We start from the raw sequence: 17,816 nt of genomic DNA on the forward strand, positions 1-17,816 counted from the left end.
AGATCTTTGCCATTCATGGGCTGCCCAAGGTACTGTGCTCAGACAACGGCGCACCCTATCAAGGTGAGAGCTTTGCCAAATTGATGAAAGACTATGGAATACACCACTGAAAGGTCACACCGCTGTGGCCCTGGGCTAACGGCGAGGCAGAGCGGATGATGAGGACCCTCACTAAAGTATTCTGCATTGCCCAGCGACAAGGTCAGTGTTTGCAGAGGGCCCTGTATACATTTCTGCGTGAATATCGAGCCACCCCCATACATATACTGTGTGGTGCCTGCAGAGGCACTGTTCAAGCGATGTCCAAGAGGCTAATTGCCAGATACGGGGGAGCGAGAGCACACCGTGATTGACAATCAGCAGCTGGAAAGGGAAAGGAAGCAAAGAACTGAACAGGAGAATGTTCGGAAGGGACTCAGACCTCAGCGGTTGTCCCCAGTGATGAGGTGTTGGTAAGGAACCAGCACCCACATGAAAATCTGTCCTTAACGTATGAGCCGGGGCTGATGGACGTGGTGGCCGTGAAGGGATCGATGGTGACCGCCTCGGATGGAACTGTGTACGTCCCTCGCAACGCCAGCTTTTTCAAGAGACTGGGTGAGCCCAGGGCAGAAGCGGCGCAGAGCAGGGACATGACAGAGGTTCCATATGAGGGTGTGGCTGAGGGTGTGGCTGTGGTTCCACTGCCCAGTTATCCGGCTTGCGAAAGTTCAAGCGAGGGAGTCCCAATCTAGGAGGTCGGCAGGAGGTTTCCCCTGAGGACAGGACGAGGGAAACCTGCTCACCTCACTATGTGCTGGAATCCTGAACTGGAAGCAACATCCGGGGAACTGACAGTTGGTGCAGGGATCCAGGGTGGTTGTTATTAAAGGGGTTTTTGTGGTTTTGGTTTGCAGTGTGTTATATGTTTTAGTAAGTAGTGATCCTTTGTTTATTGTTGTTGTTGAAAAAGAAGGAGTGTGGTGCTGCCCCTTTAAGGGTACCAGCACGCGGCAGAGTGACGTTGCTCTATGCTGCGTGCCCTATAAATAAAAGGGGTGTTCCCAGCCGCTGCAGAGCGACCGGGGAGCCGGAACCGAACACACCAGCATCTGCCTGATTCTGTGGGCGGGAGGGGGCTCACAGGGATTCCGGATTCCGCTGTAGACCTGTAACAATACGGGCTCCAGAGGAGGTACCAAGAGGATCTCCTGGGCACACCAGTCCAACGCTAACCATGTGTCTAGCATGCCCTTGTGTCCCACACGCTCCCTCGTGGACAGAGCAAATACCAATCCATGGAAAGCAAAGGAAGAGTTTGTGAAGATTATGAAGAGAACTTTGCTGCATGTGGAGCCGCCACTGCAGACAAACAAGACTGGATAAGTGAAACACAAGGATTTACAAGGGCCAGTCGCACTGTGGATTGTGGAGTCATACCATGGGCTACTGTATTGCTCAAAATCCTGAAATCCTGAGCAGTTGTGGTTTTACGAACACACTGGTCCTCACCGGCAAGCAACAGCACAAGCCATTTGCGAACAGAAATCCAATATAGCAAACTTTGCTACAGTCACATTGACTGTACTGGCCAATTGCCTACACCTGAAGATCCTGTGCTGCAAGAAAGGGAGACACGCAAAATGCTCCTGTACGCACTCGAACAGTTATGCGTCCCAAGACCATGGCCATGGGAGGATAGAAGTGGAGAAGGCCCTTTACAGTCAGAAGATAAGAGAGAGAGAGAGAGGCACAGAACAGAGCGTGGGAACACTGCAAATAGGAAAGCAGAGAAAGATTGAAGCAATGGTGTAGGAGGGAGAAAGAGGAGTGAAGGTGAAGGGTGGATCAGGGAAAGAGAAAATGAGGAGCACAGGTAGAAGGGAGAGAAGAAGGACCATTGGTGGGAAAGAGAGAATTAAGTGCACAGGTGATGGAGGAAGTGAGAAGAGGAAAACGCACTTTGGTGTTGAATGGCAACCTTCAGCTCTGCCTTGAGGTAAAACGGCTTTTAGAGGGTGCCAAGGCGCTTTGTGGAGCCACTTAGTCGTCCCATGCATTAAGGAGACATTGGGGCTACACTTCCGGCTGGATGGCACCTTAACAGTCCTCTTTCGATGGGTTGACGTAGAGTTGATCACCTTTTTCAATGTCAGAGACGGACTCAGAACATGGTAACATGCCTCTGCCGGGGCACGCGACTAATAGCACATGTGGGTAAGAAGTGGCAGCTGGGGTTTCCTCCACAGTCCATGGCTTTATATATATTCACACCTGAACCATCAATGGGGCGTTCATGCCGGGTGATAGGTCAACAAAGACATGTGGTTTATCTGGAAATTTCCACTCTGCAGCTAGTAAGGGGTGTCTCAGTCTTCATCTGTGATGTCTGGGCACTAGTATGTTACACACGCCTATCAACTTGTCTGCATGTGTTCTGCACGTTTGGAGTTTTTAGGTCAGGACGTGTTCACAGGCGAAATTCATCAACTCAACTTTGCTCAATAAAGATGGACCCCACACAGTATTTAATTGTGTAATTTATTTTTCTTCTGCAGCGCTACAGAGTTGCAAACACTAATGTGAATGGATGGTCATTATATGAAGAAGCAAATGACTAATTGGCAGCGATGGTGTTCTTGATCCAGGTGCCGTAATTGCAGACCTTGGTGTAGACTCCGGGGTTGTTTCTCTGGGCGCACCCGTATCCCCAGGAGACGATGCCCTGGAGTTGACCGTTGCAGACCACGGGGCCACCGGAGTCACCCTGTAGGGCAGAAAGCGAGAGAGTGGTCAAGCAGCCGTACCCATGAGACACTACATGCAAGCAGAAGTTATTAGTAGGACGTATCTCATGACCACAGGTCCACCACAACAAATACTAAAATCCCACCTCGCGGCATTCTGAACCTGTGCGTAGGCACTGCAAGCTTACTGTACTGGGTCACTGAACATTAGTAAACTTGTCGGTTTGGGACTGATCCCCGCACCCCAGGATGATGCGTGGTTGAAGCTCTCTGATGCAGATGTGACTGCGGGACTCATGCATTGAGGGGAGAGAGGTGAGTCACTTCCAAGCAGGCGGCACATGCTAGTTCACAAAACCAGGGGTGCAGCCTTCCTTGCAAGTGGTCTCTATCTGGGTGCTTCTGTTTCAGGGACCCACGTGCTCCCACGGTTGCTCCAAACATTTTAGGTATATCAGAAATAGAGAATGTGTTTCTCTTATAAATTGCAGAATTGTGAGACAAGCCAAAAACTCAACCCTGGGGTTCTTTGCTATTAATCTTACTGAGATATTATTGATGCAAGATAGGGGTCAACCCCCTAAATTATCCTGTGGAAACACCATCCCCCAAATGATTGTTGAGTTAACTTCTGATCTCCAAGACTCTGGCATCTCAGTAAAGCCTCTGTGGCTGCATAAATGGACTACCTGCAGCATTGAAGCCACAGAATGTCTGGTGCTGCATCCAGGCCAGGCGAGGGGCACGTACCTGGCAAGAGTCCTTTCCTCCTTCCAGGAATCCAGCGCAGAACATGTTGCTGGTGATCTGCCCCGGGTAGGCGTTGGTGCACTGGCTCGATGACAGGATGGGGGCGTTCAGGCACTGCAGCTGGCTGGGGTAGCTTGCTGAGGAAACACGAGAAGAAGAAAGTATGTGACCCCTATTCCATGCTATGCCGGCCACAAAGTGCAATGAATGTTTTTGGGCCACAACCCAATCACTATTGTGTGTGTCGTGCACCAGTGCATACATTCGCTCAGTGCACATGCTGCTGTGCAGAGGTCTGTTGCTCCAGAGAGCTAAGTGTGTGCTATGAAAATACATAATAACAGTAATCCTAATAATGCGTTCATAAAAAGTGCCCAGCGACTGGGAGGGGCAGCGACTGGGAGGGGCCGTTGCCTTCCTGGAAGGATCTCTAGATTGCAGTTGTGTGCAGGAAGTGTCCTCTCTTAATTCACTATTTCTACCCATAAGCCTTATCTGTAACAAACCTTTCACAAAGAAATGACTGCATATACAGTCAATTCCAGCACTTAAGTATAAGTTAGTATGGAGTTACTTGTGTCACTCAAAAGATTATGAAATATTAATAATCTAAGCTAAAGGCAATACCAAAATAGGATTTACCATAACAAAATATACTTCAGAGTGGGACTAATATCAGATCCCTGGGGTTCGCTTAAAGAATTCTACAGTCCAAGGAATTCACACATATTCCCTGCTTTCCTGATTTGTGCTATTAAGTCTAGTGCACATTTGCATTGAGCACATATGCACTGCTTTCCTGATGTGTGCTATTAATTGTAGTTCACACGTTGCATCAAGAACATATGCACTGTTTTCCTGATCTGTGCTATTAATTGTAGTGCATATGTTGCATCAGGCACAAAAGCACTGCATTCCTGATTTCTACATGTAATTCTAGTGCACATGGATTGGGCACATGTGCACTGATTTACTGATTTCCTGATTTTTACTAATAATTGTGACACATATGTTGCATTGAACACATCTGCATTGCCTTCCAGATTTGTGGTATTAATTGTAGTGCACATGTTTCAATGAGCATGTATGCACAGCTTTCCAGATTTGTAGTATTAATTGAAGTTCACATGGTGCATTGAGCACATATGCACTAATTTCCAGATTTGTAGTATTACTTGTAGTTCACATGTTGCAAAGAGCACATGTGCACTGTTTTCCTGATTTGTAGTATTAATTGTAGTTCACATGTTGCATTTCGCACATATGGCTGCTTTCGTGATTTGTAGTATTCATTGTAGTTCACATGTTGCATTGAGCACATATGCACGGCTTTCCTGATGTGTAGTATTAATTGTAGTTCACATGTTGCATTGAGCACATATGCACTACTTTCCAGATTTGTAGTATTACTTGTAGTGCACACAGTGCATTGAACAAATATGCACTACTTTCCAGATTTGTAGTATTACTTGTAGTGCACACAGTGCATTGAACAAATATGCACTCCTTTCCAGATTTGTAGTATTACTTGTAGTGCACACAGTGCATTGAACAAATATACACTACTTTCCAGATTTGTAGCATTACTTGTAGTGCACACAGTGCATTGAACAAATATGCACTACTTTCCAGATTTGTAGTATTACTTGTAGTGCACACAGTGCATTGAACAAATATGCACTACTTTCCAGATTTGTAGTATTACTTGTAGTGCACACAGTGCATTGAGCATACAGAAGTCTCAGGCATATGCTCAAGCTCATTACTTATTTTGTTTGTAGGATATATTTTTCAGATACACGAAGAAACACATCCACCACCACGCAAATCCAGGCAGAAAATGACACAAGAATTTCCTTGCACATTATTAAGCATTATGGTTCTCTCTCTATTGGAGAGGGGTGATGGGGATGGGGGTGATTTCCAAACACAGCTGATTGTAGGAGTCCTATCCAACCACAAGTTCAATACATAGGCCTCTGCTCAGAACATAGTTTGTGAAATTCATCCACTAATAATATCCATTTACTCGCTGGTCACTTACAGCCCTGTCCACTGTGTCAACATCCCACCACTAGGCCATTGCTCAAGAACCCCCATTGCCCCAGTCCCTGGTCACTTACAGCCACTTCCATTGTGTCAACATCCCACCACTAGGCCATTGCTCCAGAACCCCCATTGCCCCAGACCCTGGTCACTTACAGCCCTGTCCACTGTGTCAACATCCCACCACTAGGCCATTGCTCCAGAACCCCCATTGCCCCAGTCCCTGGTCACATACAGATTGTTCTACTGTGTCAACATCCCACCACTACGCCATTGCTCCAGAACCCCCATTGCCCCAGACACTGGTCACTTACAGCTTTTTCTACTGTGTCAACATCCCACCACTAGGCCATTGCTCCAGAAACCCCATTGCCCCAGTCCCTGGTCACATACAGATTGTTCTACTGTGTCAACATCCCACCACTAGGCCATTGCTCAAGAACCCCCATTGCCCCAGTCCCTGGTCACTTACAGCCCTGTCCACTGTGTCAACATCCCACCACTAGGCCATTGCTCAAGAACCCCCATTAACCCAGACCCTGGTCACTTACAGCCACTGCCGGAGGTGTTTCCCCAACCGGATATCAGGCACTGTGTTCCGGTGGCAGCACAGCCAGTTGGCAGCGCGACGGCCTTCACGTAGCTGTTGAGCGTCGCTGCGCGGGACAGCTTGATGAGCATGATGTCGTTATCCAGGTTCCGGGAGTTGTAGCTGCCATGTCTGATGACCTTGACAGAGTCAATGAATTGTTCGGTGCCTTCATTGGAGTTGATGTTGTGCTCGCCGAGCCTCACCTGAATACGCCTAAAATTAAAAAAAGACATATATTGCATTATTTATAATAATAAAATACAAAAGAAATATATCTATATTCATGTATATTGTTAATCTTTGGAAAAAGTATTTAAAAATCAGACTATTTAACTCATTTAACAGACATGTATTTTACATTTAATTTGTTGGGGCTCATATCCAAAGTATATCATACTCACGGCTTTCTGGGAAATATAAATGAAAACTTAAAACAGACACACTAAACTTAAAGTTGTAACTGATTTACACACATGTAAGGATTTTAAGAGGTACAGCGTTTGCGTAACTGGAATTCACTGCCATGGAGGCCACTTTTGACAACCTGTAGGGAAGTTTTGCAAAAATATTTGCGAATTCCCCACAAATAGTGTAAAATTGCCAGAGCTACAATCAGTTGGTGTCATATGTCCTCTGCGCTGATTCTCGGGCACATAGAGCAGAATGCCCAAAGAATTGCACTGGAGCAAACCAGGGGATACCCTGAGAATGCCAGCTGTGCTCCTGCTACCTTACGCCATAAACACAGAGCCTAAAAGTGGAGAAAATCAGGGGATGTCCTGATAATGCCAGCTGTTCTCCAGCTACCTTACCCCATAATCAGAGTCTTAAAGTGAAGCAAATCAGCGGAGGCCCTGAGCATGTCAGCTGTGCTCCTGCTACCTTACGCCATAATCAGAGTCTTAAAGTGAAGCAAATCAGGGGATGCCCTGAGCATGTCAACTGTTCTCCAGCCACCTTACGCCATAATCAGAGTCTTAAAGTGAAGCAAATCAGCGGATGCCCTGCGCATGACAGCTGTGCTCCTGCTTCCTTATGCCATAATCAGAGTCTTAAAGTGAAGCAAATCATAATCAGAGTCTTAAAGTGAAGCAAATCAGGCGATGATGCCCTGAGCATGTCAGCTGTGCTCCTGCTTCCTTATTCCATAATCAGAGTCTTAAAGTGAAGCAAATCAGGGGATGATGCCCTGAGCATGTCGGACGTGTTCTGGCTACCTTACGCCATAAACACAAAACAAAAAGGCGGGACAAATCGGGGGATGCCTTGAATGTGTCTGACGTGCTCCAGCTATCTTATGCCATAATCACAAAGACTAAAAGTGGAGCACATCAGGGTATGCCTTGTGCATGTCAGCTGTGCTACTGCTACCTTATGATATGATATGGCATTTATAACGCACCTATAAACAAGTGTTTCAAGGCGCAAGGAGGCAGGAGAGGGGAACAGAGGGAAGACAGAGACAGCGATCCTGTTAGGCCAGGTGACATTGAGATCGCGCAAGTGCAGAGGAAGCCGAGGGGAAAAGTGTAAGGGGAGGGGAAAGTGCAGTACATAGGATAAACAGTAAATAAATAAATAAAAACAATACATAAGAATAATTAATAAGAGGTGCAGCTAGTTGGTGGCAGGTGAAGGGTACTTGCAGACGGCAGGTATCAGTGCTGGTAGGGGGTTGTAGGGATGCAGGCACGGGCCCAGAGTGCATGGGTTGCCAGGGGGGCAGTGCAGGTGTGCAACTGGCAGGGTGGACCTAGGCCTGAGAACAGAGGGTAGTCAGGTAACCAGTGCAGTTTCATCCAGGAGTACAGCAAGGGAGAGGAGTAGAGAAGGCAGAAGCAAAGAGGGAGGTCTTGAGGTGGCCGCAGCCGAAGAAAGAGATCTACCACCAACTCGTTGCTTGGAGAAGTGACTGACCCTGAGGAGGTTGGCGGCGGATGAGCGAAGAGCTTGAGAAGGAAGATATTTAGGAAGAGAAAGCTGAAAGTATTTAGGCCACAGGCCCCAGAAGGCCTTGTGGACAATGCAGAAGGTTTTGAACTTAATCCTTGTAGCCACTGGGAGCCGGTGAAGAGATTTCAGTCCTGGAGAGATACGATCCCTGGGCTTGAGGGCAAGGAAAAGTCTTGCAGTCCTGTTCTGGATGAATTGCAGAGGGCAGAGAGTAGAGGCAGGCAGATGCATAAAGAGGCTGTTGCAGTAGTCCAGCCTAGAGAGAACCAGAGCTCTGGAGACAGTGAGCTTCTGGGGGAAGGAGAGGAAAGGAAGAATACCTCTGAGGAGGTGCAGCTGGTAATGGGACTTCTGAGAGAAATCAGAGATGTGAGGAGTGAAGGAGATTGTGGAGTCGAAGAGGACCCCAAGGTTTTTTGCCTCACAGGTGGGAGCAGGGAGAGGGCCGGCCAGATTGTGACAGGAAAGGAGGTAGCGGGTGTGCTGATGAGGAGAATCTGAGTCTTACTGGCATTAAGGCAGAGATCATTGGCGGCACACCACTCCTGGATAGCAGGCAGACAGCCGGAGATGAGAGAAGGAGAAGAGGTGACTCACGGGAGCCTGAAAAAGAGCTGAGTATCATCTGCATAGCAGTGAAAGTTGTCGCAGAGAACGGCGATGCGGTGGGCAAGAAGTGCCAGATATTGGTTCAACAGCCAGGGCGAGAGGTTAGACCCCTGGGGAACACCACAGGTAGAGATATATACCAATGTAGAAACCATTATCGCAAAGCCTAAAAGTGGGGCTGCATTGAGCGTGTCTGCTGTGCTCCTGATACCTTACGCCATAATCACAGAGCCTAAAAGTGGAGTAAATCAGGGGATTCCTTGAGCGTGTCAGCTGTGCTGCTGCTACCTTCTAGCATATTACCAAAGCCTAAAAGTGGAGCAAATCAGGGAATGCCTTGAGCAAGTTAGCTGTACTCCTGCTACCTTATACCATTATTGGAAAAGCCTAAACGGGAGGCAAATCAGGGGATGCATTGAGCGTGTCAGATGTGCTCCCTGGTGAAGAAGATTTATTAACTGGCACTTCATTAACCGGAACGCTTTGACATTTTCAGTAAAAATGCATTTGAGGTTAAGGAAATGCTGGTAGCAAAGATTTGAGGTCGGATAACCAGCAATACAGCTCACTGAGGTGAGGTTCAGGATACTGACATTCAGTTATCTGGTGTGATTTGTTCTTTGGCACCGCTTTAGTCCCGTTGGTGCCAGATAATCCAGCTTTTACTGTACTTCCATTCTGTGCCAACAGAGATTTATCTCTGGTTTTTACATAACTCTGCATAGAAGATGCAATTTGCCAGTGAATAATTCTGCAATGATGTGAATGTGCTTTTCTGCTTCTCATAGTTTGATTAGGAATCCTGGAGTTTTTACTATAAACTGCACTTTAATATTCTACAATCAGTATTTATTTATTTATCTAATAGGTGCCTAATCACTTCCATCTATTTTCTAGCATCTTCCACTCCACAATCTCATTTTCTCCTCACATCTCTGACGTCTCTAAGAAGTCAAACTTCCTACTGCACCTCCTCAGAGGTACTCTGCCTTTCCTTTACTTCCACAGCCTCTTTCTAAATCTGCCTGCTTCTACTCTCCGCCCTCTGCAACTCATCCAGAACAGGGCTGCGAGACTTGTCCTTGGACTCAAGCCCAAGGATTGTTTCTCTCCAGCCCTGAAATCTCTCCATTCGCTCCCAGTGGATGCACGGATTACATTCAAGACCCTCTGCATTGTCCACAAGGCTTTGTGGGGCCTGGGACCTCAATACTTCTAGCTCTCTCTTCATAAATGCCTTCCTACTCGAGCTCCTCACCCCTCCACCTCCACCTCTCTCAGGGTCAGTCGCTTCTCCAAGCAACAGGTTGGTGGTAGATCTATTTCTTCGGCTGGGGCCACCCTTTGGAACAGCCTCCCTGCCTCTCTGAAACTTGAGGAAAACCATCCCCGGTTCTGGAAGTACCTAAAGACCTTCCTCTACTTCTGCCTTCACTCTTTCTCGCCCCTGCTGATTTCCGGTCTCATACTGCACTGGCCACCTGGCTAGCCTCTAATTCCGGGCCTAGTTCCCTGCCTGCCCAGTTGCACAGGCACACTGTCTCATGGAAACCCTTGAACTTGGGTCTGTATCTGTAACACCTACAGTCCCCTACCTGCACTTTTGGACACCTGCTGTCTGCACTTAACCTTGCATCTGCCACCTGCTGGCCACACTTGTTGTTATTGTTTTCATCCCATTCACAGCACTGCCCCCTCCCCTTTCCCCTGGCACTTTTCCCCTCCCACTCCCCCGGCACTTGTGCGATCTCAATGACACTTGGCCTAGTAAAACCGCTGTCTCTGTCCCCCCTCTGTTCCCCTCCCTTGCCTTGTCGCACCTTGAAACACTTGTGTATAGGAGCGTTACAAATGTCACATCATATCATATCATATCTTGCTGGTTCTACTTTAGTTACTAGTGTTGGTCTTGTTTGACACTTTCCTGTTGGAGAGCAAGGCTTTGATTCTGCGGGTGATGGTATTTAATGCCTGTCGTTTAATAATGTAAAACTGTTACAATAACTTGATCACAGTCATTTGTGGGACAACGTGTCTGCTGGAAGTGTGGAGTTCCAGCCATGTAGCATACTGGCTAGAAAACATCTATGGGGCTTTTGGGATGTGGTAGGCCCTGTGTGCGAAGATAAGGTGACACCGGGGGTTACACGCGAGAGTTTCTCCCCAGCGTGCTTTTGGGCATTGCACAGGCCAGTGAGCTGACCTGGGTATAGCGTGCGCCTCTTCCGGAGTTATATAATGGGGAGGGAAGGTTCGGGAGCCAATCGACGGTTGACAGTGTCTATGTTCCTCCCCGCCCTCCCACTCTTTAGTCCTCTCTGTGAGATTGTGTTTCAGCAGGTTTTTGGTCCCGCCATTTTGTTTTGCAGGTCAGTTGGATGACGGGTGATTGTTTATGAAGGGGTGATTGGTGGCATTGTGTGAAAGGTTGGGGCATGTTAGACTTGGATTCATGTTGCTGCTGATGTGGCAGGTCAACCTGGCTGCAGGTCATAGAGTAGGTCGGAGGGAGATTGGTGTTGAGGTGAGCATGGGGGGAGGGAGCAGGAGCATGGGGTTGGTGGAGACATGGCCCTTTGGAGGATGTTTGGGGGAAGCAAAAAGGGGTACTAGCGCAGTGAAAGAGCGGGCTGATGCTGTTCGTACGAGCAGTCTATCCCGGGGGTACAAAGAGGGGGAAGAGGTATTGAAGAAGGAGGGATGTGGCCTATGGGAGAAGATGGGAGATGGCAGGAATGCAGGTTAAGAGGAATTGAGGGTGAGGGGAGGGAGCATGGGGCAAGAGGTGATGAATTGTAAGTTGATTAATTATTTAATTGTTTGGCAATTGTTAAGTGATATGTTAGTCTGTAAGGCCAGGGAGGCATGTTAGCATGTTTTTGTAACCTGTGGACAGTCACATTAAGGCAATCTTTTCCACTTTAAGCGAGTATGGCATTTTTGTGCAGTGAGCCCAAACGACTTACTCTTCATCTTTGATCTTTTGGGGTGCAGGGTTACGGGGTTCTTATTCAATATCAGGTCCCAGGTACAGCCTGCACACTTGGCAAGCGCTACACAGTTGAGATTAATGATTGCTATATTTATAGATACCAATACACTGCAGATGGACTCTCCCCAGGGTTTAAAATGTCCAAGCAGGATAATTTTTTGGGTAAAGTCTAGAGTCATCTAGAATGATATGAAGTCATGAAACACCAGAACTTGGGGGTCATAAAATGGCCCAACAGATCAACAGGGACAAACGTGTTTTGCGATTGTTTAAAAGGTAGTATGGAACAGCTGTTTTCGAAGTAGTAGACTTGGGAACCGCACATTGTGAAAATGGACAGAAAAGGACAAGTCCTCAGAAGGTGTGACTTCCCAATTAAATTGATTTTATTTATTGTTTGTTTTTAATTTGTATTTTTCTGGACATTCGTATGGTGCCTATACACGCGTGTTTCCATGCACCACAAGACAAGATGGGAACCGGGGGACAAGGGAATAATAGCAAAAGAAAAGACCCTCCTACCGCGCAAGTGCTTGAGAAGGTTGTAAGTGCAGGGGGTGAGGGGATAGAAGGAGAAGTTCAGGAGTTAGGTGTCCCCAGAGAAGGGGATAGGGAAGTGCCAGGTGAAAAAGGGGGGAAAGTGAGGATGAGTGGAGTGGGCAAGGTGTACCAAGTTGGATTAGTTCGGGAAAGGGAGCCCGAGGGCAAGTGCTGATTAAGAGACGGCCATGTACCCAGCACAGAAACATTTGTGTCATTAAAAGAAGTGTCATTGTTATCAACAAGAATAGCCAATGACCCCTTGTGATGATGGGTCTTCCAGAAGCTGAGGAGGTGTAATAAAACATTGGGCCTCAGTAGGCGTCCGGCGGTAAACCTACCGGTGCTACTGGCGGGCTGCCGCCAGACCCATAATAATTTACCGTTGCCTGACTCCCTGGTGCCACTGGGCTATTACAAGTCCAGCAGCCGGGAAGTTAGGCGCGGGTACATTTTTTAATCCCAATTCCCATAGAGTCCTCCGGAACTCTATGGGAGTGGAGAGAAGGGAGCACCGTCAACGTTAGCAACGGTACCGGTGCTCCCATGACAAGTCTGTCTACCATGGCCGCTGCGCCCAGCAGGGTCCGACCTGTCGGCACAGTGGCTCCAGCAGGCAGACTTGTAGTTTTCCAGTCCGGAAACAAAGGTGCCGGTGAGCTTACAGGGACCGGCAACATTGTAATGAGGACCATTGTCTCATTTTGGGGATGGTGTTCAATGGAGCACACTCTTGCCAGTTGTTTGCTCCTGTCCTGGAGATTCGGTGAGCGGATATGAGATGGTCTTGTGCAAGAGTGTCTGTCTGCCATTGGCTTTGGGAGTCAACCAAAGGTTAAGCTTTGGAGGTTCTTTAGAAATGCTAAACATAGCCTATCCTTTATTTCAGCACACCTGTGTGCGAAGTTTAGAGTGTTGCTTTTCAAAGACATATTGTAGCTTGTTACTTTCTACGGGTTTGACTTAATATTTCTGGTAATTCTGGGTAGGTTATCTTGCAGTTTTGTTAAAGGTGCTGCACCCGTGGAGCAGTTTGCGGGGAGGACAGAGTGCATGGAGTTCAAGTTGATCTGGTGATGCTCTCCCAACACATCTGTGCGTCTGATGCTATGGCCTTGATGGGGCTGGGCCACCTGTTCAAGGTAGCTATTGACCAGCTATTGCTAAGCATTGCTGAAGGGAGTAGGTCAGCTGTAAGCGGATTTGGAGGGATTGACTTCACCTTAGAGATGTTGTTGACTCCTAAAGTTCATAAATAAGAATGAGGTGTGCCAGTTTATCAAAGGCAAATTCAATAGCCCTTCAGTTCTTCTAGCACCATGAAGGAAATGGGGACCAACCTGTCCAACACATGAATCTGCACCAACATACATGACTTCCCTCACTGACCTGCCTGAAATGAACAGGCATGGCTGAGGTAGCAGGCTTCGGTCAGACTGAGTAATTGGTCAGCATGCCGTTTGCCTGCTCTTTAAGTGCCAAGGACGAGGTATCTCGTCCTTGGGATTACCTCCCCAGTGCCAAGGACGAGATAGCTCGTCATTGGCACTTAAGGGGTTAATGAAGGAGAAAATGTTAGAAGGCTTTGCATGGTGAAATACTGAAATCACCAAAAAGGCCTTGGCACTGGGGGGAAAACCCATGGCAGTTAATTAAATGAATTGAGACCTCTGGTGCACTTACGATTGGTAGCAGTGAGCAGCAGACACCACCCATTGGCTGTTGATGAGGGACCCGCCGCAGAAATGGTAGCCGACATTCAGGGACACTTGGTAGGGCAGAGCGTTCTTGCCACAAGTGTAGCCGCCAACAATTTTGTCATCATCGTCGTCAATGGGGAAGGCGGCTGGAAAGGAGAAAAGAAATCCCAGTGTCAGTTACTCATTTCTACAGTTACATAGCTATTTCAAAAACACGCTCAAATAAGAAGGTCCGAATACATGAATCTACCAATGGCCTGGCTTGAACCATGATTAATGCACTGCAACTAAACAAAACCTTATTTGGTCACCTTCCATAGCTGGGATTTGAACCCCAGATCAAGCCCTATGGGTTCTTAAACTTGTATGCTTCACAATAGGAGCACTGATGTGTCTTATAGGAGCCATATCTCCGGCTACTCTAATTTGTTCACCTTGTGCTTTTCATTCTGTAGCGGCCTGAAGCAACAGTCCCGATCAGTGGTAGCTATACATTTTGGCAAAACAGTCTGACCACTTCTTAATCATTGGTTTATCATATTCAGATGGCTGTGCTATGGTCTCTGATGCTCTCTGTACCTGACCATTTGCCATAATACCAATATAGCAGGATGTGGTGTAATGACCATTTGTAATCAGAATTTTCATCCTTGCGTAAAGTTACATCTTCATATCAAGTGGAGCGCTCTATTGCTATAAGATCAAACTCTCTTCGGACAGTCACTTCGCGTTCTTTGTGCACTATATTTTCATGACATCATTATTCATAGATCATTCATATGATGTCTTTTTCCCACCTTTTTAGATATCTCCCCATGGATCTTAATGTTCTCTTCACATATTAGATCCATGAAACATTTGCTGCTAACTCCCACTAAATATATATTTATCACACACTTGTGACAAGGAACCATGCCCCATCAATTTACATTTGGGAATGTAGGCAATTTCCATTTGGGGGGACCAGACGAGAAGATTCCTAATGCCATCAAAACTTGAAATCTCTATAAGGTCATGTCACTGCAGGAACCAGTACAAGGAGCTGCTCAGGGGTCGTCTGGTTTTCCTCGAGGAGGTACAGTCGTCACGGACATGTTGCATAAGCAGCTCCATTGGACTTATTCACCCGCTGCAGCATTGTATTGTATTGTTTATTTATATAGCACATATACATAGGCAAGTGTTTCAAAGCGCTCAAGGAGGGTGGGAGCATGGGGAAAAAACAAACAGTCGCCCAGATCCCTTGAAATTCTGAGATGATAATATTCTGCACACGAAGAGTAAGTGCTTGAAAATACAATTAACAGTTTGGGATACAGCAAATAGGCCTGACAGCGATTCTGCAGTTTTAAACAGTGCAATTTAGGGCTGAAGACAAGGAAGACCAGAATAGATGATCTTCAGGTGAGGTGCGTGCAGATCGAGCAAGTGCGCAGAGGGTCACAGGTCGGGGGAGGATCAGTGCAACCGGTTAGTTGAGATTGGGTTAAGTGCAGAGAGAGCCACTCTCTAGGGTTCATTTCTCAAGTGCGTTGATTGTGGGTGGGGTGAAGGTTCCTGAGATAAGGGCGAGAGAGGACTGACAGGGGTGCCGAGGACCAGTGAGACTCTGAGGTGTGCCCGGAGGCCAGTCAGCATACTGAAAGAAGAGGAGGGAAAAAGGGATTAAACAACGGAACTAGGTTAGCAGGGTAGAGGCAAAGAGAAGGAAAGGGAGAAGAGCAAAGTCTTGAGGAGTTTCCAGAATTTAAGAAGATCTGACTCAAGACAGAGAGCGGCAGGTAGGCTATTCCAGAGGGAGGCACCTGCTGAGGATAAGGATCTCCCTCCAAATCTCTGCTTGGAGAAACCTGCTCACTCGCAGAAGGTTGAAAGTAGATGAGCGCAGGGCTCATGATGGACAGTAGTTAGGTAGGCAGCGTTGCAGTTAGGTAGGCCCCAGGCCCAGAATGCCTTGTGGACAATGATAAGGGTCTTGAATTTGATCCTTGCTGCCACAGGGAGCCAGTGAAAGGATTTCGGCATCGGAAAGATGCTGTCCCTGGGCTTGAGGCCAAGGATAAGTCTTGCGGTTCTGTTCTGGATGAGTTGGAGAAGGCTCAGGGCTGAAGCAGGGAGGTTGAGGAAGAGGCTGTTACAAAAGTCTAGCCTAGAGAGAATCAGGGCTCTGGAGACAGTGAGCCACTGGGGGAAAGTGAGAAAAGGTAGAGTACCTCAGAGGAGGTGTAGCTGATAGTTAGACTTTTTAGAGATGTCCGAGATGTGAGAGGAGAAGAAGAGAGTTGAGTCAAAGATGACCCCAAGGTTTCTTGCTTTGCAGCTGGGTGCGGGCGCAGGGCCACTCTGCTCCCCAAAACAAGCCACTCAATAAGATTTTCAGTGCAGGATATGTGATTATGGGACGCATTAACGCCAGTGATATTGATGAAATCTAGAACATAGATTCTATAAATGAATTATGATCAGAGGTTTCACGGAGAATACATTGATAAAATATGCATCAGGAATCTTATAGACTTAGTGTGATCCTTTTCCCTGTGAGCCACAGCATTCCATTTTTTAGGAAGCCTATTTAACCAAATCTGCCCAGTACATGTTCTTTAAGAAACCTGCTGGTACATGCATCTGGAGTCACTGAAATGTTCATCATTGCAATGTATAGTCTTTGATGTTCCTGGAAAACTGGAAACGACCCTTGAACTATAGTGTAAATGTAAAGTAGTGACCTTCAGCCTTCTTGGGTTTGACTGGTAAGGTTTATTACAACTTCTCAAGCCCCTTTATAGGCAATTACATAGGTTACCAGCAAGTTACATGAATAGGACAAGACACTGGCTCCATCACCCAGGCAGGAAGGCGTCCTAACTGCTTGGCTCGGAACCCTCACCCATGCATTCTGACATTCAGGTATCAACACTCCACATGACATCACAACATTCCTTCTTGCCAAAACAAGCCATACACAACACAAAACATGAGAGTTTCTGTTCTTCTGACACCTCAATAGCGACCCCCTTTTCCTTTCAGTGAACAAATCCCTCTACAAGCCTCTTACACACAGCTGTTTTTGATTGGCGGTGGCGGGCTATTGTTCGCTAACTGCTATTCTAACTGTTCTCTGTTACTGTTGTAGGGCTGAAATTTGTAACTGACGAACTGGCAAGAAGATATTGGACCGTCTTCTCCCTCCCGGGGCTCCTCCCCCTTTCCTGCTCCTCCTTCTCTTACCGTTACCTTTGCTATCCCAGCACCCTAACTGCAGCCACATGGGCGTGACCCCTATATACAGCGCTCTGTTGCTCCTCAGCTAGTTCTGCGCTGAAAAATTCCTGCACATGCATAACATGGATATTGTGGATTGAGCATACCAGCGGCTCCCAGAAGAGCGCAGATCACAAGGAACTTCATGGTTGATCTGGGAGTCTCTCAGTGGTGGCTTCTCTGAGACAAACGCTAATATTTATACCCAAGAGCCCCAGGGGTTATCTCAAGGCTACGCTAATCCAGTTCTATTTCAGAATGCAACACGTGATAACATGGAAAGTAAACTCATTATCCTCATGGAAAGCAGATAAAGGAACCTCATGATACACAGGTTAATAATTAGCTGGATCGGCCTTCATTCTATGCACACATGTCGATTCCAGATGTACACGTACTTGATACAATGCACAATTTTCCAGCATCTGCCACTGAAGACCAGCATTGAATGCTGGGACCATTCACAGCTTGTTCTTTCAGCCCTAGGGCTCGGATGGACCCATTGGGGCCTTAATGTCACAGGAAGGACATGCCATGGTGAATGCAGTGCAATCCACGGTTTACACAGTACATTATGAGGGAGCGTGGGAGTATATGCAGAGTAAGGGGCAGCGCACAATGTTACGTCACAGCATACAACACGATGC

At 47.2% G+C, this 17,816-nt stretch overlaps 1 protein-coding gene across 1 annotated transcript; it reads right to left on the minus strand.

Moving 5' to 3' along the window:
- Nucleotides 1-2,501: 2,501 nt before the first annotated feature.
- On the minus strand, nucleotides 2,502-17,342 carry LOC138580108 (trypsin-like). Its single transcript, XM_069650386.1, has 5 exons — nucleotides 17,277-17,342; nucleotides 13,892-14,054; nucleotides 6,074-6,327; nucleotides 3,477-3,613; nucleotides 2,502-2,746 (listed from the first exon to the last, which is right to left on the minus strand). Exons 1-5 carry the CDS (start codon nucleotides 17,314-17,316, stop codon nucleotides 2,597-2,599), a joined length of 744 nt encoding a protein of 247 aa, XP_069506487.1. The 5' UTR covers nucleotides 17,317-17,342; the 3' UTR covers nucleotides 2,502-2,596.
- Between the last annotated feature and the right edge of the window lie 474 nt (nucleotides 17,343-17,816).

This window comes from Ambystoma mexicanum, chromosome 3p (assembly GCF_040938575.1).
Source record: "Ambystoma mexicanum isolate Mex_15411 chromosome 3p, UKY_AmexF1_1, whole genome shotgun sequence".
NCBI classification, from domain to species: Eukaryota; Metazoa; Chordata; class Amphibia; order Caudata; family Ambystomatidae; genus Ambystoma; species Ambystoma mexicanum.